A 24734-nucleotide genomic window follows, 5' to 3' on the forward strand; every position below is an offset into this window, starting at 1 on the left:
AAGTGGTTGTATCTCGGTAGGTACAGCAGGCCTCCACCCCAGGTCCCCTGCAGGTCAGATTTCCCATCTCTAGCTACGAGACGTAAGCAAGCCTCTTTCCATCGCAGGCTGTTAAACTCCTCCGCTCTTCTGTGCTGTCTTTCACTTGAACCAGCCTTCTCGCCCATGGCTCCTTTTGCATCCCACCCGTTGTGTCCTCCCACCCATTCCTCCAGCGTCCTCTGGGCTTCTTTCATCACCAGTGGTTTTAGGCTGAGTAGTGTTAGCGGTCAGTCAGAAAACTATGTTAACAACATCAGATAGACATAGCTGATGGATTTCAGGTAAGATTCCACTCTTTCCTAATAAAAAAACTTTATGCAGTCACTCTTAAATTGATTTTCCTGAGATGTCTTAGACGTTTTAGTTTTATGTTAGAATTCTTTTCCTCTGTACTCAGGACGAAAGACAGACGTCATAAGCATTTAACAGAATCTGAGGAGTCGTGGTGCTGGCTCAATAAAGGAATGTGATTGTTAACGTAGAAAATGGAAGAAATATATTCTGTTACAGTCTTCCTATAGTTAGCATTTGTTAGGTATAGATGGAGTTCTTTATAGCAAGACAAAATTTAGTATTTATTTACCCAGTATGAAATACAGAATTCTTTCCCTTTTACTGCAGAAATCTGGGGGATTGCAATATGTAACCTTCTGGAAGGTGAATGCCTCTCTGCCCCCACACCCATCTCTGTAATGAGCGGCCACGGAGGCGTTGACTAGACCGAAGGAATGTCCCTGCTCGATACTGAAAAGCTCACTTCAAAAAATAACAAGTTTGTTATCAGTGACAGGCCCTCATAGATAAAGCACAGAAGGTTCCCATGGCTCAGAAAATCTGCCATGACTTCCTGTGTGATCTTGGGCGAGTCATTTAATTTTTATTTGCCTCTGTTACCTTTAACACAGTTACAGCAAACTGCAGATTCTCCTCAGGCCGAGCACTCTCTCTGCGTTATTTTTACTAGGGAAAGACAGAGGTGTCGGTAGGATGGTGCCGAGCACTCCAGCAGCTGCTCAAAATCAAACACTTCTCCACTTCTTGCAGAAGAACGTCAAAGAATAATTCTAATGAAATGATTTGTCTAATATTTTTATAGAATATAATTATTATTGTAAAGACAACACCCCACCTTTTTTCCTATCTCTGATTTAAGACTATGTGAAATGGACTAAATCTAATCTCTTTTTTACTTCTTTTGTCAAGCCTTATATTTTGTGACTGTGTATTCAGCGATCAGTTCTTACTCTGCTGTTCTAAGGCTATCGCCTATATTTGCATTAATTGAAATGGATAATTGAGGCAGTAATACCGTCAGCCTCAGATTCAGCAGGGCAGTCTCTTCTAGGAAATAATGTGACAGTTGCTGGCTTTGCGTTGGGATTGGCCACAAGCCTCCACTTGTAGTATAATCGTTGATAAAATATTTTAATATTGCCAGGAGCAGAACTGCCATGGAGCTCAGCCTTAACCTTTGAGAAGTGTTTACCTATGGATGTGTTAAACGCATCTCAGCAGGGTACCTGTGCACTGAGAAGATGGACATGAAGTCAGATTCTAAACTGCAAGGACTAGTTTGCACGGGAAACGAGAACCCTGTAACGCTGTCACTCATGGCCTGCCTTTCCCTTTCATGTTACTCCTCCAGACCATCTGATTTGGACCGGAAATAAAAAACTCTCTGGGTTAAGCACTGCATTTCCTTAGCTGGACGACGACATGCACAACACCGCTTTACCCGTTCTAAATTAGTTAAAGTAAATAAGTTCTTTCTGGTCATTTAAATTGCAGCTTTTGCTACAGTTTTGCTTATGAGAATCATCTTTGTGGTACGTGTTCAGTCATCAGATATTGCACAAATATACTGCCCCGTTCGGCTGTCTCTTAAGAGCTTGCTTACGTAGTACATGCTTCCTCTACGAAACTGCAGGCTGTTCTGGCTGATGGTGGGAGCTGTATCTGCTGCTCCGCACCCAAAAGGTACTTTCCGGCCATATCAGCACAGCTGCAAACAGCAAGAGGCGCCCGAGCTGCGGTTCCCCGACTAAAACAATGAGAACGTCCCTCAGCTTTGGACGCCCATCTTCCCCAAACCCCCTCAGCTCCTCACAGCCACTACAGCTGTCGGCCTGGGGAGCCATCTCCCTTGGATCCTTTGTTTTCCTGCCTATGAGGACATGGAGAAGTTCTTAAGCATCCCAAGCGTGTTTTGAGCTGATCTGTTGTCTGTGGTCAGTGGAGGCGTGCCCCTTACTCGCTGCAAGGTGCTGGGAGTTAGGAATGGCCTATTTTACAGCTGTGTATGGAAGATTTGTCCAGAAGTACCCAGGGAAAGAGATAATTGTTTTGTTTAATGGGTGCGTTAGCAACTATAAATAAATGGGCAGCTTTACTGAAGGAAGGGAAGAGAATCAAATTAACTTGAAAATGCAGAGGATTATTCCGAAACAAGTGAAGAGCAGAGGCCGTATCTCTTTAGCTACTACACGCATTCTTTGTGTATGCGGTGACGGCACCATCAGATGCAGTGGTAGCACCATGTTTGCCATTTTACTTAAATACCGGCTGCTCTCACGCTTGGCTGGCTGGCTATTATCCCACTTTAGGAAGGTGGAAATAATAGAATAATTGAAAAACTTGTAGCGCATATGCTCATTTATAAATCCTAAGCAGCAATGGATAGCTCTGCGGTGAAAGGATCTGGGCATGGGAAATGCTGAGGTGGAATTACGTGCTGCCTGCTTGTCTTTTATAAGTATATATAGAGATAGATAGATAGATAGATAGATAGATAGATAGATAGATAGATAGATAGATGAGATAGATAGATAGATGAGATAGATGAGATAGATGAGATAGATAGATGAGATGGATGGATGGATGGATGGATGGATGGATGGATGGATGGATGGATGTGGGGGAAGGGTGGGTTACCTTTGTGGCAGTGGTGGTGGGGTTTTTGCTTGCCGTGGATAACTGGTGACCTGGTGTATGGAAGCATCTTGGTGACAGTTTAATGATCGTTTGGTGCTGCTTACACATAATCCCTCCCCCACCCACGACAAACCTTTTCCCAGTTGGGGCTGGAGGAAATGAGTAATGCTTAACCCATTTGTGTGATCAATTCACTTAAGCAGCTACTGTGAAATGTTAATCACAACTTTAATTTGTACTGCATTAGCATTTTGATTAACTTGTAGGCTTGCTAGCACACTTGAAGCACTTTTACTCATAGTTACAGCTCGGAAATGACTTTTTGATTAATTAAGTTTGTTAGACAGCAGCTGAGCTTCCTGAATGCTAACCTTATGGGGCTAAAAGTTCAGGAGAAAGTTACTGGGAATAACTGTTGCTGTTGAAAAGGATTCTTGTGAATGCACTCAAACATTTTTAATTATTGACAAAATATTACATTATTACTTTGAAACTGACTTTAAACTCTAAAGAGGGCAAATTTATTATGAGAAAGATGCTGTATATTTTTCATGAGTTTGGTAGATTTGTGTAAGATTTGGAACAAATGCCATCTTTAAGACATCGGTTACATTTAGGAAACTGGGATTTCTTGCCATGAGATTTCTCTCAAAAAATTTTATTGTATTTACAGTTCACTACCATAGTAGAGAATATGAATTTATTAATTACTAATTTGAAAATAAATTGGATATTGGGACTCAACAAGTTCTGAACATGTTGGGTTATGCCCGACCAAGTTTATATTGCTGGTATCACATTCCATAGCTGCTTTTCTCTCTGTAATTACTATTCCCCAAAAAAATCAGTAAGCGCCCAAGGGTCGCACTCCACTAAATGTAGACAGTAAGTGATTTGTCCTTTCCCTGGTTTTGATCGTACTAATAATGTTACTATGGAGGGTAAAGGATGACTACAGGGATAGGAATCGTACAAAGCAGCTAGGAAGGTCGTAATTTGCATACATCAGAGGGACCTTTATGATGATGGGAGAATGAAGAATTAGTCTCTCGTCGGGGGGAGCAGAGCATATGGAGGAGGGAGATGAATGTGCTTGTGAAGACTGAAGGGAAGGGGATGCAGAGGGCACTATAAAAGGAATGCCTCCTGAACAGGATTAATTACATCTTATTCACTATCTCTCTCATAAAGTGCAAGGTGGCGGGGAGTGGTCACAGGCTGAAACTATAGAGCTGTATGATTTAATTGAGCTGAAAGAATCCCCCCCCCCCCATTTAATACATTTCTAAAAAGTAATCTTGGACTAGATCTCTGAAGTGCAAAGGTTCTGCAGATACCTGTTTTAACAATATATAACGTAAAAAACGGAGTGACCTTAAAACCCTCTGTAAGACTTCTTCAAATAAATTCCAACTTTTCAAGTCAGTTGTTGTTTCTGGAGTATATAATTGAAGCATCGTAATCATGATTTATATAAAACCATGAAACTTATAGTGCATGGCATGCTTTAACATCTGGAGAAATATTTTACTTGTATTAGTATGATGTGGATCATAATACGATATTACATACTGGAAAGCTTCCTATGTTTGAAGCATGTGCAAAAAAGATTTATTATTATTCTGAAATCATAGTTTTCAGGAAAATGGGTAACATGCATATGCTTTTTATTATTATTATCTATAAATATTTGTCATACAAACTGTGTACTCCTAAACAGCTGTAATTAGGCACCATTCTAATGATTTTAACAGATCTATGTTAAACAGATCTATCTAACAGATAGATCTATAACAGATCTATCTAACCCATATTTCTAAGTGAAGTCTAGTCCTAGACAACAGAACTTACATTAGCAGGCAGTGAAGATGAGAGTGGGCATATTCTGAGCATTTGATATGACACTATAAACAAATTCAGGGACAAAAACAGGTACAAAACTCAACCAGGCTTAACTCTGCTTTTTGATCTAACTGTGCAATAACAGTTTAAAGTATTTTAGTCATACACAGTTTATTTATATTAAATTATTGTTTCCTTCTTCAAAGCATCGCTGCAGAATAAGACTTGTATTTGTTTGGCCAAGAATGTGTTGGATTTACTTTATGTAAACTTTCAAGTCTAAGGTGAATGTCATTCTATATAGAGGGCTGTATACATTTGTGTACCAACCTTCCATTCCTGAATGAAGGCGCTCAAGAAAGTGTCATAGCCTGTGAAGCACTGATACAAAAAAATAAAATTAATCTTTTAAGAGGGGAGAAGTTTGAGCAGTGTAGCTCCCCGTGAGTACTCCTGAAGTTTCAGCCCCCATCCACCAAGTCATTACCACCAATGGCACGACTGTAGGCCGTCGACTTTTAGCTGAGTAATCACAGCTGTAGTTCTCAGCCACAGCGGCACTTCTTACATTATCTTGGTCTCCTTAGCTAGCCTCTGTATCCAGAGCAGTTATCATCGTTCATTTAGCTTCATTGCCACTTTCCTTAAATACAATTTAGCCTCAAAATATGGACATTTATATTTACAATGTGTAAAATTAGATTTATATTTACAGTATTTAAGTAGAAACGCTTAGTATATTCAGAGTTATATGGCAGGTGACTTCAAACAGAAGAAATTATTCCAAGCAGTATGCAGTGTCTGTTAATAAGATGCAAGCTGTTTCATTTTAACACTTCAATAACTTCTCTTAAAGGAAAAAGCTATTTAAGTCATTCGAGTAGATCAGAAATTCTGCTGGTTGTACAGTCTCTGTTCCCCTGCCACCTACCCAGTCGTACAAGAGTGATCCACAATATCTGCCTTTCAAATGAAGGATGTGAAAGTAATACCAAAAACAGTGTTAAAACTTCGCAAAAAGTTTCTAAAATAAAAGATATTTCAGTTGCTAGGCAAATCTCCTAAATGGATGGGGGGTGAGTGGGGCGGATACGTTCATTACGGAACAATTTATTATCTGTTATTTTGAGCACATATTCAGAGTGCCTAAAAACACCAGAGAAAATCCATGTTTTGCTGTCAGTGCGTGTGCCACACACTTGCCTCTCCCACATCCGGCCTCCATCTTTGCTTCCCCTCAAGGCAGGGAATTATAAACCATAATTTAAATTCCAAGCATAGGTAGGAACTTTGGCTAAAAAGAGTCAGAGTGTAAAATCTCAGCTTCGTGTTAGACCGGAAAGGTACAATTTGATCAGTTTAAATAATTCAGTGCTTAAGGCTAACCAACCACTGCTCCTGAAAATAAGACGATGGAAACCTGATAATAGATGCTGAGGGTTTTGTATTAATGCACTCCTGGAAAGAAGAAAGAAATAGCAAGATTTTTGATCCAAACATTTTGGCATTCAATTCTGAATATCATCAAAATGAAAATTTTTGCCATACCCGACAGGTACACCGACATCCATCGGTTATGGAGCATCACCATTTTTGCCCTGCCCCACCATGGTTTATAGCTTGTTGCTTCCCATGTTGACACAAACCAAGCCATTTTCGATAATGTCAGACAAAATGTTAAAGGATGTGTCACTAATTGCTGTTATTACTTTGTGGTGGTCCAAGTACGACACTTGAATGGCTTAAAAGCTAATGCCTGATTCTTTCATTGAAACCCATCTCAGTACAGGCCTCTGCTTTTATTCTCCTAAGTGCAGGACGAGGCCCAAATAAGATGATGGTAAACATATTTTTCATTATAACAAGCAATATTTCCCTTGACTCCATCTATTTACCCCACCTTTTCTACTTTAGCTTAAAGAAGTGGTGGGCTTAGAACTTTTTTTTTTTAACTTGTTGGTTTACTAAAAAATATTTGTATGTTTTTTTCTGTAAGTAAAAGCATCTTTATAGTTTTGTTGTTTCACTTCTTGCACTTACTGTCCTCTTCTATTAATTTTTTCTCTATGATGAAATTCTCCTGGGTTGGCATGAAATTCTGAGGCTAGAAAGGCAGATAACCAATTTGTGCCATTTCTCAGTTTAGAAAAATATTCTTAATCTGTTCCAATCTTACAAACTATAACACATTTAGAAATTACTTACTTCTTTGCCAAATTTGAGTTAAAGTTAAGCCACAAATTTCTAGAAAATCATTCTGGTTTGTAGTTAAAAACAAGAACAAACCAAACAAGCAGCGACTGGAGAAAGTAGAGAGACTAAATGTTATTCATCAGATAACATAAATATTAAATACTTATCATTTTTTCTTTTATATTATTTTCTTTATTTAGTTGCTACATTTTATATAGCTAATTTAGAGGTAGGGAAATGACTCAATTTGTTACCTTGAGTATTTATAGGAATTTCAATAACCATTTAAGTATCAAGCATCTGTGTGTTTTACACTTAGCGGAAAACGAAACGTGTGCGGGTTTCCAAGGCAGCGGATGAAACAAGCCAACTTTACCATTGTTCTGACGTTTTCACAATGTCACTGTCTTGGATTTCACATCCAGATAGAGATGCTGTGAATAAATTCTACGGGTGAAGAAGCAGAAAATAAGGAGGAAAAGAGGATTTGCCATGTGGATTCTTTATAACAATGTGGAACACAGAGTCTCACACACACAGGCTTTCCTTACTCCCTACGGGATATCTATCCGTAGGCCTCTATCAATTTCTAGGAGATTTTCTAGGTTGAAAGGATCCTCCAGTTAATTTCAGTGTATAGCTTGTTTTAGATTTATCTTTCTCTTACGTCTTCTCTCTTCCTTTTCCCCTTTTCAAACCTCTGTTAAAAGGGGTGGGGGTAGGGGAATAGATTATTTTTTTAAAAAAAAAAAAAGGAAGAAAACAATGAAAACAGTGTTGTGCATGTATCCTCAGAAGCATTTTATGAAAGTGCTTTGTGTTGACTAAAAATACAACTTACCATATTGTTCTTGCTGCTTGTGGAAAAGCCAGGATACCTATGCCCCCAGTGTTCTTCACGTATATACAGCAGTCTCGTCATTGAGGAACATGATGTTTCGGGCTGTGTCAGAATAGCAGAAAGGAAAGAACAAGAATCAGGTAGCGCAGAATAGGAGAGAGACCATAGTGTCTGAGCAACACACTCAGAGACACAGACTGTACCGCATGTGTAGCCTTCAATACATTTTAAAATGTGGAAGCACGTAAAGAGCAGCTCACCCTGTAAGTTTAAAAGATCACTCTGATACATGCTGAGAACGATTCTCTCCTCATCTGACTAAAAATCATGCGAGCCAACACATAAATCTACAGGCCATGAAGCTGCTCCTTTCAAATGTGACTTCTAACACAATTTTTCTTTTCTATTGGGTAAAAAGAATCACCTGGAAATCACCTCCGTAAGCCAAGTGAAAAGACAGAAAAAGAAAAACATTCACGTTGTGGTGTGTTTTCCTTCAAAAAAGATGAGTTTAATGTTAAATCTAGATCTTTATTAGCCAAAAGGCACTTTTATCCACAATTCATGAGAAATGAGACAACATTTGTGTAATACAGGATAACACTTCAAATATTTTTCTAAGTGTCACTGATCTTATCACCCTGATCTGGAATAAAACCTGTTGAAATTGCATTGTAAACCGCTAAAATAAACTGTGTGACTGGCCCAGGACTGAAACTAACTTGTGTCTTTAAACTCAGTATTTCTCCAGAATCAGTGTAATTTAATTGAAATAGCTCTGCGTGTGTAAACAAGTCCTTTGTTTAAAGAAGATTTCACTGTTTAGTTTGCCTTAAGTAAATGCTGCCTTTTGTTTGTCTGTAAAACATTTGATTAAATGTAAAGACTTACATAGACAGCTTCTCCTCATTACACTAGTGGCTGGAAAATAAGTTAAAATGATGGAGGTATCTGCTGTCTAAGGAAGTATCAAACAATATCATTGTCTTTAAAAGAAAAACCCATGGAAGCATCTTAAGTCTAGTCTTAAACTACAGCTCTCCTACTACCAAGAAGATGGGATTTAAAGAAGTGTTGAAATTGTTCAGTATACGAGATTCTTTTCTTGCTTTCTTAAAAAACATTTTCTAGTATTTTAAGGAAACTCCAAATTTCCTACATGGCAAATCGCTTTTAAATATGTGACTTTCTACTGAATTAGAGGGTTGTAATATGAAGACCCACACTTCATTGTGATTGTAATGGTACTAAACAACAAAATAAGCATGACAAACAACATATTATAGCATAATTTTCTTCACAGTCTGAAATGTTTCTACAAATCATAATAATTGTTTTAATGTACTCTAGACAGGGTGAAAAGTATATATTCAAATGACTGCATTTACTGTTAAAAAAATTTTGTTGAAACCAAAAGCTCACGTTTGAGCCTTTCTCCTTTGTTAAGAATTTAAGAGAGAATTTAAGAACTCTTAAATTCTCTTTCAGACTAACCAAACAGCATTTAAGTCCAGTCAGGAAAAAAGCAAGTATAACAATTTTTTCATGTCAGCGCGGCCACTTACAACACACAATCCATAATAAATTTTGCAGATTTAGATCTTCCTGCTGGTGATACTTGTCTAAAACATAGTAAGTAGAAATGGAACAGAAACTCACCAGACATGGAAGGCAGGAGGATCGTTAACACTTTGAAATGTGATGTGTAGCTGGATAAGGGGTTTTTTGTTTGCTTGGGGTTTTTATGTACTTTGGGAGAGCTTTTCAGATTCAGGATAGAGATGCCAAAAGAGAGACAGCCAAGCATCCCTCGTTCTCAAGACAATCAACTGTTTACAATGCAAAGGGTGAAATCCATGTTATTTCTGACTGCTTTTACTCACCCGAGGTAAACTATAAGCTATTTTGTAATCTTTCTTCAAGATTTCAAGTTAGGTGCCAGTGTTGAACAAAACCTCAAAAATGCTCATTAAGCTAAATCTTAGGGCTTTTGTCTAGTCCAATTTTTTCAAGTCCTTAGGTTAAAATGTGAATAATAACTGCTGCTGCTAAGTGGCTTTAGTATTAATTTTTGATCAAATGTAAATATGTTGTTGTTGTTCTTAAATAGTTAAGGATTTTTGAATAAATACGCAATTCTGGTAACGCTCTCATGTCAAAATATAAACCAATACTGCAGTTAATTGTAACTTCTTCCTTTATAGTAAACTTTGAGATTTATTCCTTTCATTCTGAGTTGGATTATGTAAAAGAGAGCTTATTTGTAAAGAAAAGATCCCAGCTTCTGCTCTCACCCCCAAAAACGTAGTGTAAATTACCTTTTCAAGGGTAAGAGATGATGATGATGCAGGATTTAATCCATCTGTTTTCAAGGTTAATTCAAAAGGTGCCTACTGCCCTCAGTAAAGGTTGAAGTAAATTCCTATGTCGAAGTCCTAGAAATTCCTGTATGTTAAACATTAAATAAATGCTTTTACTTGTATGAACGGGTACACAATTATACTTGCATTCTCATTTTTTTATACATCTCCTTTGATTAGGCAATGCTGGACGTTGCAGCACATCATGGCTGGCTGGTGACTGCGCTGAATATAACCAGCCTGGTGCAGATGGTGGTTCAGGGTAGATGGATACATGACTCTTCCCTCCTTACTTTGCCCAATATAGAGCTACACCACCTCTACCTTTTCCGGTATGTAATTCTTCTAAGCATTTGCAGGTTTGCGGTTTCATTCCACCTCTGGCTGCTGATTGTGTTTGAATGTCGTTGCTGTGCCCGCCAATGTGCATTAATGCACCAGAAGCAGAACTCATTCTTTCACAGCGATGCTTTCCCAAATGGAGTTTCTGTTTCTGTTTTCAATATTCATTGATTAATTAACCCCCACAAATTATTTTGAGAACCATGATTCCAGACAAATTAACAAGAGATCACTGGAAGGGTTCCAAGTCCTAACAAATCTAACTCTGTATATTAATTATCTCTTTATTTTAATCCACTATAAAAATACATTAGTATCTATCTTAATATCGTAGATAATGCTAAGCTCTACAGATGCCTAGATGATGCAGTAATTAATGCTACCCAAAAATAAATGACCAGCATTTAATAACAGAAACCAGTATCAAGTTTTACCACCAAAACAACTGAAAACAAATGTTTGCTTTCCCTCCCTGGGCACGTGTTTTGCTCTCTGGGTCAGGAAGTGGAGCCAAGGCAAAAGGAAGAGCATGCACGGAGGTTACCAAGGCCCTATCGAGTGTCTTCCCGAACTAATGGCTGCCTGCGAAGGAAAAGAGAATGTTTTTGCTTCCATTGTGGACAGTGAATTGCAAACAGCACACATTTCACAGGTAATACTGTCTATCTCTGGTCATTATCAATGTGATTGGAAAGGAAGAGTAGTTGGGAAAATACTCTCTTCACTTCCATTCGGCAAATGTCATGTGATGTTCCGTATAAAGTGCAACACGTTCATTGCTCTAATTTCAAGCTGCCGCTAGCATTACCGCGTTTCTCCTCTGCCTGTTTTCTTAATGTTATTTTCACTTATTCCCTGCTAACCAGTAACAGAGTCTGGCTTATGGCTGATATTACCACATCTCTTTGCTCTAAAGATGCTTCTCTCGGTCATTCAATCTGCTCAGTGCTATCCACCTTTTCATAGCCAGCTATGCGCTAGGAATACATGCATCGCAAATGTCATCAGAGCTGGTCTCTGAAGTGGTCTGTCGAACATCATTTTTTTCTGACAATACCCTTAGTAAAAGATCCAGCACTCATTTTCTGTTTGAAACAAAAAAAGCAGATGAAAATTTCACACCTCGCAGAGGGAAGAAAAAATACTGTCTCAAAATGTTGAGGCTGCTGGAGTCTTATTCTCAGTTTGGTTTTCAAGCCATTTTCAGCAAAGGGCAGCTATATTCCATAGTATTCATCACATGCTAAGCCTCTTGATTTCAAATAAATGTACGAAAGATGAAAACTTCAAAAGCCATACTTCAGATGTTTTTTATTTGAATATTTAAAAGGACAGCAATATGTCCTGTGTTTGACTGTTCAGCTTCAGTTAAACCTTTTACTGGTATGCAAACAAGAAGAAAAGTACTTAAATGTCTATAACAGACATCTGCATTTGTAACTAAATTAACATCAAAATTTTGAATTAAGAAAATGTATTGACATCAAAACAAGGCTTCCTTTAACAACAGATTTCTAACATAATACACATTGATTTCAGTCCAACTTTCAGATGTGATAAAAAATTAGAACATTGTTGTAATTAGTTCAGGGAGAACTCAGAAGTAAACTTACTTAATTTATTTGCATAAATTGCCATTCTGTTATCTTTAAAAGCAAATGCAAATTGGCTCAGTCTGATATGATGATGGTTATTTGGCTCAAAAGTGCTTCAATTTGCGTAGCAATCTGGTGTCGTCTCTGCAGTGAGGCGATCCCAGGTAACATACAAATCCTGAATTATTCCAGAAATTAGTATGTTTAAAGCATCAATTTAAGTGCTAATTGCAGTAGTAATGAGAAAAAGCAGTACTACTGTGAGATTTGCATCTACTGCCCCATCAGTATGCCTGGAACGGCTGCTGACTGGCAGAGGATTTGGCTGCTAATTAAATAATTGTATGCATGGCAGTGTTCTCGTCTGATTCAATAGATGAAGATTAATCCTCAGATAAATATGTTTGGCTGGTATTGAAATGTCTTAGCAGTTTCTTCAAAAATAGCTTGTGCGTATGTGGTGTGTACGTTCACACTGTGAATGACTCTGTGCCTCTATATGTCTATGTTTGTAAATACAGATGCATATAAAGAGGGAAAAACATAATGCCTTAGCCTCATATAAGGAGAAAGTTTCATTTCCATGAGTTGGGAATGGCCGTATTGGGTATAGCAAAGCCATGACTGTATTACGCAGGTCACTGCAAATGTGAAACATTTATACCAACATCTTATATGCTTTATGGCATTTATTTTTTTTCAGAAAAAAAAAAACCAAAACTATTGTAATAGCTTGTAGAGAGTTAAAATTCATATTGAGACTGCCTGTTGAGTGCCTTCATATGTAAAGTACTTCAATGCACACTTAGACAGGGACCAACCAAGAGAAAAATTCTTCAATAAATAATGCATCTTTGTGATATATTTTCTATAAAGAAAGAATATAAAATTACAGAGATTAAGCCTAGCATTCTGGCACCAGACCTGAACAAAGTCAAATAAAGTGGTAAGCACACCACTAAATTGCCAAAATCATTCTTTTCCTAACAAACCTTTTACTTGTCACTCACAGTATATTGAACCTATATCTTAAACCTCTTACTAGCATGAAACTGGTAAAACAACTTGAGCTTTACATAAATTTGAGGCAGACAAGAAAAGGAAGAAATTTCACATTTGGAAAGAAGAAAACGTCTTTTAAGCAGATTGGTAATTAATTTTTAAATAGCAGCTCTTGAAGCTGCTCATGGATTCGGAATATTAGGCTAAGTCCTGGTGAGACAGATTATTGGCAAAAATGCTAATGATGTTATCAAAGGTTCATGAAGAATTTCTCACGTGATTATGATTTGAATCTATAGGTTTGGTAGGTAAATACATGTATAGTATAAATGTACATGTACACGTTGGGCATGTTGATGTATTTAAAAAGAGATAATATGCGCTTGTGTCATCCTATACAACAAAAAAAAACCAGTAAAATTGTCAAGAAATACCTAAGTGACATGGGAGCCTGAGTTTAATTTTCCAAAAGTTAGTTATAATCCTAAACCTCACTGAAACTCAGCAACGCTTTAAAAGCTGACAGCCTAAATTCAAAAACTATTTAGACTGTAACTCTGATCTTTGGACTAACCTCCGTGTTTGTTTCAGTGATTCAGTCTGAATCGTATTTCTTTAACAAATCTTTTTCAGTTTCAAAATCACTTAGGCATAAGGCACCTTTTAAAATACTAAGCTGATATTTATATTATTGAAAGAGAAAAAAGAAACTTTAAGATTGAAAAAATATTATCCCTGCTGTAGTATTGGCTGCTTTTATTCTGGAATTATCTGTGTTTCTATGATCTTTTTCATTTCCAGCTGCTACAACTTGACTTTTTTCCTCAGTAAGAAAAGCATTTCTTCATTTTCCCCACATTGCACGGATGATAAAAGGCAGCCTGCTGTCCATGCTCTATCAATGATCACGCAGTACTAACTTTGCCTTTCATTTTCAAATACACAAGACCTGGAGAATGACATATTACAACTACTTTATTATCTAATTAGAAAGTTATTCAGAGTTACTTTTTTTGCACTATAAAAGCTACATGAGGACATGACAGCCTTTGACAAATAGAATGTGTTGGGGTTGTACCATATAAACCAGACTAAATCATAGTCTTAACAGAGTGACAGGTAACACAACTAAAGGGGTTAATACATTATGATCTATGCTGAAATTAAATTTGTTCTAACATAATTGTAATGACTCTTGTCCTCTGAGACAGTATACATAAAAGTTTTCCAGGTAGATGATACCTAAAGCATAACCAAAGGTGCGATCACCAGACAGGTATATATTGAGGTGCCTCTACTGAACACAGAAGTGCGCTGCGTTGGTGCACAGAGAGTCTCACACGGTAGGTCTGTACGGTTCCTACAGTGAGCTTCATCTTAAAAACCTTCACATTAAATAGAAAACATTTTGCCACTTAAGGTGTTACTACTTAAGTTGTCTCATCCAGTGTGATCTGCTGGAAGTGATTTTAGTAGCGTCACGTGTGTTAAATGTAGTGAAATCCTGGCAACAACTAATTAATTGACTGTGGTGGTTTTTCTCCTTCTTCAAGGTGCTGCCTTTTTACCTCCCTTTTCCCTTTCAGAGTTGTGACAACAGGGCTATCTTTTCCCTTAACGCTTAGCTTTTATTTTCTGTTACAATTTTCCTGCCCTTTCTTAGCTAAGGCAGTATTAAGAACATCAGTGCAATTCATCGGTGTCTCCTGCCTTTACACTGCAGTTCCTGAGTGCTCACAGCTGGCCCTCCCCACCTTCTCCATTGAACGGACACAGCTGTTCATGCAGCACACAGAAGAGGCGGGGAGAGAGAGAGATTAGTTGTAGCCTAAATCAGTTTTCTCATTTAGTTCAGCCAGGCTCTGGTAACGCAGCCATTTTAATCCAACCTAAGTCCGCACTGCAGCCGAAACGGGCAGTCCTACCCTCCCCGTGCCATTTTCACCTCTCCTGACCCAGCTCACCGCACAGCTGCACAAACGCTGCGGATGCTTCGGACGAGGAGGTGGGAACAAGCATCTGGGGACGAGGGGAGGAGGGATGATATCAGCCCTCGTGCTGACAGTCAAAATGGCCTGTAGCCAAGTGGCTTCATGAATGTTTGTGCCAGCAGGGGAGGAGGCTGGACCACTTCTTTCACTGGCACTGAAGGTTCATGCTTATTTAGAGAACTCACAGGATTAGAGAATATGCTTCCACAATCAGCTTTACGCTGATCTAAGTTCATGCTATCACCACCAAAATGAGCAGCAAGCTGACCCATCTAGCTGCACAATCACAGCATGGTCATGACAACGTATCGGCGACGGAGGGGGAAAGAGCTGGCGAGGAGGATGTTGGAGAGGGGGATGGCACCACCTTTTCCTATGGCAGTGCAATCTTAGGGCTGCTTACGCTGACTGCTATATCCCTCATTTATTAACATATACCATTACATGTATGAATCATGGCAATGATGTCTCCGAAAAGCAAACTGAGCTTTTGTTTTAGGGCACTCTGTCTTCCAGCACGGAAAAAGTAATCACAGAGACATCAAGCACAATCTAAATGAAAATAGATCTTGTTGAAACACAAGTTGGTCAAACCAATACATGAAAAATAAAATATACTGTAGGCTTTTTCCAGATGAAACATTTCTGTTCTGTGCCAATATTGCCCATGAGACTATGGCTACCCTTTTCATTCCCACAAGTTCTCATTTTGGCTGGCTCTTTACCAAGATCAATATTCTTTTTTTCCTTCTCCTTCCCACCCTCTAGCTTTTCATATGTGTTGTTTGAAAACAGGGATGAAGTGCTGATTCACATTTTGGTCTGGGGATGGAGGGGAAGGAGGGCAGGGCAGAGGGTGGTTCTTGTTTTTTTGTTGTTTTTCTTCCAGTGCCAGTCTCATCTGTCTTTTTCAGCCATAGCAAGGCCACAAATCACTGCTTCCATTCCACAGCCCACTTTTCCTTTTCTTCTTCCTAACAAATTTCATTGAGTGAACATGCTGATTTTCTTTTTACTAAATGAAAGCCTGCATTATTCCTCTCCATTTTCGTCACAGCTGCTCAGAGCTGCTTTTTCTCGTCTGACAGAGACCAAAATGAGAGGTACATAGAGCTACGTTTTCAGGATGCCTCTTTAAGGTTGAAGAAAGTGTCATGTTCAGCTGCACAAACTGTATGCCTCTAACAACAGTTCTCTCCGCAGGGATGAGAAAGTTGAGGGCCTGTTGCAGTTCATGAGAAACCACAGAGACTTAAAGATTCCTCAGGAGGACTGTAGGAAGGAGGGTTTGTTAAGATCAATGCAAGAAAGTCTTAAAAAAAAAAACCTAGGGATAACTTTGGATATGCAGTTGAACTTTTGGTTAATTATCTGAACTGATCCTCTGAACTCTCTGAGGTTTGCCCATTGCTAATTAGCACTGCAGTGACTTGTTCTTTATGGATTATGCTAAGGAAGTTTAATTTAAAACTTAATTATACTAGTTTTTAAGTGGCTTATAGGGAAAAAATACTTTAATCGGGAGTGGTAAAGAATTTTTCCTGTGTTCAGACGTCAGTAATCTTAGTGAGGCACATGCAATGTGCTTCAGGAGTTTCACGTTTGTTGTATTTGCTTAGAAGAAAGTAGAGTAAGAGGTTAATGAAAACTATTTTATGCTTATGATTGAGAGTCATACGATTATATATGATGTTCTAATAGACAATAAAATATTATAGAATAAATATGTAAACTGCACATTGAATTGTTATTGTTACAGTGACAATGATAGTCTAGATTGTCTTGTAACCCACAGGGATCTATTTTTTCTACAGGCTTGGAATTTCTTGTGCCGTTTGCCAATTGTAAACGTCAGCCTGAGCATTAAGGGCTGTTGGGACGACCCAGTTCAGCCACAGAACGAAGTGCCTGTTCCTTCTTTGACAACAGACACGCGAGATGACAAAAGATGGATCAAATTACACGCTGATCAAGAGTATGTGCTCCAAATACATCTGCAGAGAACCCAGATGGGGTATCAGGTAGATTCATTTATCATTTCCTTCTCAAGTGCACAAGTTTCCAATAATCCATTTACATTATCAATAATGCTTTATACAGCACAACGGGGTTTTATGGTTAAAGTATTATGTAAATTATGAACACTTTGAAAGCCTTTTCTTTGTTAGTAATGAAGCAAATGGTTTTTCATGTTGCAATAGGGTAGTAAGTAGACTCTTAGAGTAAAATCCTACAGCAATTCAATTTCATGAAAAAATTTTCTCTATTTTTTACAAACCAGAAACCCAGAAAGTTCATTTGTTTGGGTACTATAAGCAGTGACAGTAGAGATGATAACTTCACAGATGGTATTTAAGTACTCGCCCGCTACAAACTCCTACCACTCGTGCTCTTGCATATCCTGCTTCCCCAAACCAGTTTCTAATCTTCCCTATTATAGTCCCGTGTACCTCCAAACTGCATACCAGACCCGTACCTATTAATATGTTTCTAGTCGTAACACATCCTCAGACCTCTGCTGAGGATAATTTGCATGTGAAGCTTTTCAAACAACTTCTACCTACAATTCTTTTCCACATCTAAATTTCAGTCCCACCCCTTTGGCCAGTTCAAGCACATCCCATTTCCTCTTGGGCTGGTCACCTCACCGGGCCTAGCCAGAAACACCAGCAGCTGCACAGGTTTCCAGCTGCAGTAACTCCCTGTACCTGTTTGTCAGCTCTTGGAAGCGTCAGGACCCCACCTCCTGCATTCCAATCAGGCACTGCTGAAACTGTAGCTATCGCTTACTTACAGCTGCATTGTTTTCATTTGCATACCATAATTGGCATATGGACCACCATGATTGTAATTTTGCTAATGAATTTCTCTAACATTTCAAACAACTAAGAATGATGATTACCAGCATCTTTGTTAAGATGCAAAGAAGAACTCAAGATAAAAGCAGAAAACAGTTTTGGATGTTAGTTCTGAGACTCTGAAGACAACTGCATTTTGATAAAAATAGTAACAGAGATAGGTATGTTCTGTTGTAAATCCTGAAGTTAACTTACATTAGTTAAAGAATTATATTTGAAAAGTATTCTTCTTTCCCAAAAGACTTCTTGTCCTGACTAGAGCAGGTTCACCATAGCTTCAAGGGAAGACTGTCTCATTTGTAGGAAGGAAAAAGGGTCAAAGCTCCTCCATAAGTCATTCTGTTTGCTGTGCCTGTTACTGACAGAGGCTTTTCCTAACCAGAAGCCCCAGAGAAGAAGGGAGCAGGAGCATTTCATGCAGCGATCACTGTTGTATAAGCCTCTCCTAAAATTTGATCCCTCTGTTGTAAGAAACAGCTGGATCAAACTGTTTCTGAAGCTTCATTGCTACGGTGGTGCTTTTTCTTCTGTCTAAATCTTCAGTTAAACCTTTCCATCTACAGAACACGAAATGAATGCTGATTGAGTCTGCATCGTTACATCTTCAGCTTTCAGCAGTAAAGTCACTGTCTTAAAGAATCACTGAAATAATCTTTCCTTTTGCTATATCAACCTCAAATAAAGACTTCAAGTGCTGTTTTTGTCTTTATATTAATCTTGAACAATATTGTTTAGCTTTATTTAAAGACACTAGATTTGCAATTAACCCTTCTGCAGAGAATAGCATTCGGAATATATTAGATGAAATTACAAAGAAACAGAATTTCCATTCGAGTTTTAATAGCTTACAAAATAAATGGAATAGTATCTCATATTCTGGATTTTATTTTATAAAACAAAGGTTTCATTTCTTTTTAAAAAACCTCATCTGGAAAGAAATAACAAAAATATTTTAGTCTGGCTAAATTATATGTAACAATTCACAACAGGTTTGACATTGTTTTCATTCAAGGAAGAATGGCATTTTGGAAAGGTGATTTCTAGTTTTCTTAAGATGTTTATTTTCCCCAACAGGGAAAGCAAGACAGTAAAGCAGTGGCTCCTCGATTCCCCAAAGTTAAAGATGAAGGATGGTTTTTGATACTGGGAGAAGTCGATAAAAAAGAACTCATCGCCCTGAAGAGAACTGGATATATCAGAAATCGAAATACTGTTTCTGTTGCTTTTTATACTCCAGAAACTCCTGGAAAGTATGACAAATTTACAAAATAAGTTCTCTAATGGTTATCCTTTCCAAGTAGTCAAGACCTAATTTGCAAACTAACGATTCTGCTTTTTGCGTTTTAGGTGTATCTACACATTGTATCTCATGAGTGACAGTTACCTTGGCATGGACCAACAGTACGATATTTACCTGAACATTATCCCAGCCAGTACGTCAGCACAAGTCACAACAGAGGTGTCTGATGCCACGAGTCACCTGGCTCTGAAGTAAGGTGATCTGAAAAGTGCATTCAAAAGAACTGGTCTTGCAGCTAAGACCTCTGGTCATTCTGGACATCCAAAAATTCATTTGCCTTAGTGGAACCAACTTCAAACCTCAAGACAACTAGGAAACTGCAAGCGACTACTGTATTGACTCTGGTAACACAGAGTTAGCCACAGTGGCCTTACTCCTTTATGAAGATTTGTCTTTTCTTGTTTCATCTTTCTTCTTTCAGAAGTTACATTGTTAACTGAATTTTGACACATCAAAATAAAAGACAAAAGATGCTGTAATTTGCGCAAATTTAGGGCTATAGTCTTCATTTTGAAAAGTGTTCTGTAGCCTATGTATTAATGTAGTTTAAATAGTCAACTTTTTTAATTTATAGGGCAAAGTACACAATTTGATCTAAAAACCATCTAAATATTGACAGATGTGTTATATTTCATCTTTAATAAAATATGTCCATAAGAATGTTTCACATTAGATTCTTCAGTGTAAAATATGAGATATATAGTAACAAAATCCTCCACATGCACGTACTGTATTTTGAAGGCAATAATCTAAAGGAAAAATTTCACAAATTTATATTAATTATATATGCACTAAATCTGGTTATAAAGGCATGATAAATAGTATAAAATATTTCCAGTATAGCAATGATGCAATTTATATAGATCATAATTAAAGTTTACCCTTTACATATGTTCATACATATGTATGAACATACATATATATACACCATACATACTTATTACATATTTACAATTCCTTTAGTGTTTTCTCCTGAATTTTGAAGGACTAAGGCATATAAAATCTGGTGCCTTGTTCTAGGGTTCAGTGCTAAAGTGGGCAACTACATTCTGTAAAGAAGGCAGAGGGAGGCTCCAAAAAGGGGCTTTACAACAGACGGCTTGACAAGCAGGGAAGAGTTCTGCCAGACGACAAGTAGCATCTAAGAGATAGATGCCCAGCTCAGTGATAGTACCATGGAGGCACTTCTGTCAACAAGACATAAGTCTGAAAGAAAAAGGTAGTAGCATGTCTGCACCACAGAGTGATGAGATGCTTACCTAGATCTACACATCCTGAGGCCAGTCCTCTTCTCAACCTTAAGGGGATTTGAAATGCTGAGCGAGTACTTGGAGGAAGCATACTGCTAAAAGATCGCACATCTTCATACGGATAGACTAGACCTTAAACAGAGTACTCTTATTTGAACTTGTTCGGCTTCGCATTTAGCTGACAGCCATTCCCTCTCTGAGGGATCATTTTGCTACCGTTTCCATTGTGTTTCACCAGATGAAAGAACACAGCAGAGTTGTTGCCTGGCAGCTTCCCCCCTAAAAAAGACAACCCTGGTGGTGTTGCACCCACACAGAAACGCAGAATGGTGAGGTTGGAAGGGACCCGTGGAGGTCACCTGGTCCAACCCCCCGATCAAGCAGGGGCCCCTAGAGCTGCTTGCCCAGGACCATGTCCAGACAGCTTTTGAATATCTCCAAGGATGGAGACTCCACAAACCCCCTGGGCAACAGGAGAGAACAAAAACAGAAAGTCGTCACTATATTTACAGACGGATAAATGATACGACTTCCTCCTTTGCCTTTTAGACTATATCCAATATAATATGGTGGTGTGTCACACAGATTTTTTTCAAATTGGTAGGCAAAAATTTGGCTAGACACACATTTACTTAGTCCTACGCCCATTTTTAAGAGACTTGTTTTCTCTAATCTGCAAGTATATTTTCACAGAAATTAAGTCCTTTCTTTGGGAAAATTCTTGGCTGAAACAATATATTGTCTCTCAACAATTTTAATTAATTAGGAAAAAAAAAAGCTATGCCACAGTCAAACAACATACCAACGTAGTGACGCTAGCTCTTGTTGCTTTTTAAATGCACATCACAAAACAGTCTAACTGCGGAGTAGCAGACAATAGCTTCAGTATTCTGTATTAACCAATTAAAGAGTTTCTGTAATGTCATTTGTACCATTTGTACTGTGGTTTGGAAATAGTGTATATAATTTCCTAGCATGTTAATTGTTTTTACAAATAGTTCGGTGAAATTTCTAAATAACATATTTGAAACTTTTTTTTTTTTAACAGAAGTATTGGATTCATGAAGACAAAGTCTGAATGAATATAGAAGTAATTTAAGCAAATTGATTAGAATCAGTATTTATCTGAAAAATCCAAGATTAGGAATTCTGATGCATCTGAAACAGCTGCTTAGGAGGAACAATCAATATGTTCAATCCAGTGGTATCTAATGGTGCAAAGTGAGAACAGCTATCTAACAAAAGCACAAAAATCAAACACAATTGAAAAAGAAATGAGAGATAAATACTTTGGTGATGTGATTATCACCATTATGGATAAATGATCAAATTAACAGCACATACAGAAATTTTTAATGTTAATTTAAATTTCTCATTGCAGTTTGCAAGCAGGTTTTTCTTCTTCTGCGCGCCCCCCCCTCCCCACCCCTTTCTGGGAGCAGCTGCAGTTAGTGCCTGCCTGCTCAGGTACGATACTTCTTCCAAAACTTGGAAAGAGCAACAAAACCCATCCACATATTGTGTATAAAGATGTATTTAAGTCTGCCTATGTGACTTCACCCTTTCCATCTTACCCTGTCCTACTCTAATAATGGCATCATAGCAGTAGTTAGCAGGCGCTAGAGGAGGTTTGGGAATGTACAGCCACCCCCCTTCGCTTCTTAAGGAGCTCTTATGATGCAGTCTGTTGTTTAGAACCTTACTTAACATTTCAGTTTTCATCTAAGTACTGAATGTAGCACAGTGACACCATGAAGCCATCTTCACTACTGCAGGTCTTTCTCTTTTGTTGTAAATTGGATCTTTGGAGGCCCTAATTTCACCCAGATGAATTCAGGGTATTGTGCTGCTGACCAAAAATTACTCTTCCTCGACATTAGTTTGCTTCTAGAGACCATCTCTGGATGGTCATCCTAAAGGAAACATCAGGATGTCTCTCATCAACCTCCACACTGGAGTCTAGCATAAGGCTGCATTTAAAGAAAGGTAAGTTCTGTAATTCCAATTTTCTAGTTGTGAGGGATGCTTATAAAGAGAAGAAGGTATCCCATGTGCACCTGCTCTTGCACATCATGGCCTGAATCCAAATTCCTATGTTTCTTCCACTACCTGTAAACCCTACAATCACACCTGTTCAGAGACAATTATCCATATTAGTGGCAGTAAATTATCACAGAAGGCATTTTTTGAGCTCATCTCTCTGTGATGTGGTATGGACACTATTCTAGTCTATGTAGTAAGTACTGAAGCAGGACAAAGTAAGGTAATACAAGCAAACCGTATGTATTTTTTCCACATCCTAAAGTCTGAACTAATGCTGAGAGCAGAAAAAAAAATGTGTATGATAATTCTGTAACTAGAAAGCCAAGCCATGGATGTAAAAAGAAGCCACCCATCCATCCAAGTGTGCTTTATGCCTCCTACAAAATGGCAAATTTGCCTAAGTGATTTTTATATAAAACTTTTTTGTTTGTTTTAAGTATCCTTTCTTCCAACTAAATTGCATACCTTTCGCCTTGATTTAGTTGCTTACATTCTAATATTGCCATTTAATGTGCAATATCTCACCTGGCCTCTACATTCAGCTCCAGAACATGCGCCATCTGCAGAGGGCCATCAGATGAGAAACATGATGTTGCTGTGTCTGTCACTCTCTGTGGATGCCTCAAGTAACCTAAGGCACCTGAAATAGCACTAGGTATCTACATTCAGGTAACCAAATTGAGCCCTTATTACTTGTTTAGTCATAGGTAAGCAATTCAGTTGCTTAACCGCATCTAATGCACTTTAAAATCACCAAAGATATTTCAGTTGCCACTCCAGAAGACAGCAAGTCTTCCATAAGTCCTGTGTCACTTCTGCTATCCCTGTGCAGGTATGCCTATATCATAGGGTGGGTACTTACTTACATACTTAAGCTTAATTAGCAAATCAAGCCTATGCTATTGTGTAACTCAGAAGAACCATAAGTGTTCAAAATTCTCTCTTCCAAGGTATTTTATGAGAAGGGAGAATTCTCCTGCTTCATAAGAAGAAATATTTTCTGACAAAAGGTTTGGGTGCCGTAGGATGCCCAGACAGACAAAAAAGGCGAGTGGGGCTGGTGCTGAGAATGGTCACCCCATTTCTACTTATATGCTATGCCTATTCTATCAGCTACGTTTGATTCCTACCTGTCTTTTTGAAAACACAGCTTCTTAAACAACACGTCTTTTCAGAGCACACTGCAATTCAGCAGGCTGTGCCAAGACTTACATCCGCAAAAATTTTGACGCACATTTTTCTGAAGTGATTTGCAAAAGCTCAGGAATGAACTAACCAAGTTTGTTATTAATGTCACACACTGGTAGCAGTAAGAGGTTAAGCTGCTTTCATGAAGTGTGTGTGAAGGGGACTTCTATATTAAAGGAACTCCTCTGTAAAGCAATTGTACACTAAACAAGTCTCTGTGTAAATAATTGCTATTAAGGATTCAATCTAGACAGAAGAAACAAGCTGTACAGAAAAAGATTCTCCACAGTGATTACGCCATCCTGCAATTAAATATGTTTACAATATGTCTTGTACTCAGATCTTCTAATGAGCTCCATACTGCATCAGTGCGCTTTGAATCCAGGACTCTCCAAGCCACTAAGCCTTTCTTCTGCATCTCTACGCCTACAAAATCACAACCACCTTCTCGGCTCAAATCTCTCTTAAGAAATAAAGAAAGTTAAAGCTTCACTAAGCCCACGCATTAGGCTTCACTGCTACCTTTCTCCTCCACCTTACTCTTGTCCTACCAAGACTCACAATAAAAATATGCACCCAAAATAGAAGGCTTGTATCTCTCCTTGCAGAAGATCCGTACACAGAATTGGTGACATCCCATTGCACGATGACAAAGGTCACACAGGTAAGAGGATAAAATGGACATCTCATTTAAAAATATCATAAGCGGCCATTGGGGGGGTGGGGGATGTCTAAATCTAGATTTTAGAATAGAAATGAGAACACGGAGGGGAAGGGAAGTAATATAAAGATGTTGGCTAGAAGTATCGTTCATGTGCTACAAAACCAATGCAATAAAGAATGAAGTGTGTTCATGGCTGAATATTATCATTCCCAATAGTAATATTCCCACTAAGTGTAATCATAGCAGAGGTGAATTGGGCGTTTTCGAAGAATCACGCTCTCCATAACATGAC

The 24734-nt window shown here is 38.3% G+C and overlaps 1 protein-coding gene and 1 long non-coding RNA gene across 5 annotated transcripts in view; one reads left to right on the forward strand and one right to left on the reverse strand.

Moving 5' to 3' along the window:
* The window catches only part of ASCC3 (activating signal cointegrator 1 complex subunit 3), a 276124-nt gene extending 254615 nt beyond the window's left edge, over positions 1 to 21509 (forward strand). For all 4 annotated transcript variants that reach the window (XM_063329884.1, XM_063329883.1, XM_063329882.1 and 1 more), the window contains 5 exons: positions 10390 to 10541; positions 11053 to 11203; positions 16954 to 17160; positions 19072 to 19247; positions 19345 to 21509. In XM_063329884.1, the coding sequence (XP_063185954.1) occupies positions 10390 to 10541; positions 11053 to 11203; positions 16954 to 17160; positions 19072 to 19247; positions 19345 to 19492 (834 nt within the window). In that variant the 3' untranslated portion in view covers positions 19493 to 21509. The remainder of the gene's footprint in view (positions 1 to 10389; positions 10542 to 11052; positions 11204 to 16953; positions 17161 to 19071; positions 19248 to 19344) is intronic.
* LOC134513351 (uncharacterized) overlaps positions 7246 to 24734 on the reverse strand; it is a 28264-nt gene continuing 10775 nt past the window's right edge. The window contains exons 2-4 of the long non-coding RNA XR_010070383.1: positions 10168 to 10294; positions 7850 to 7951; positions 7246 to 7708 (exon numbers count right to left, since the gene is read on the reverse strand). This is a non-coding gene — a long non-coding RNA (uncharacterized LOC134513351). The remainder of the gene's footprint in view (positions 7709 to 7849; positions 7952 to 10167; positions 10295 to 24734) is intronic.

The sequence above is a fragment of the Chroicocephalus ridibundus genome, chromosome 3, assembly GCF_963924245.1.
Source record: "Chroicocephalus ridibundus chromosome 3, bChrRid1.1, whole genome shotgun sequence".
NCBI classification, from domain to species: domain Eukaryota; kingdom Metazoa; phylum Chordata; class Aves; order Charadriiformes; family Laridae; genus Chroicocephalus; species Chroicocephalus ridibundus.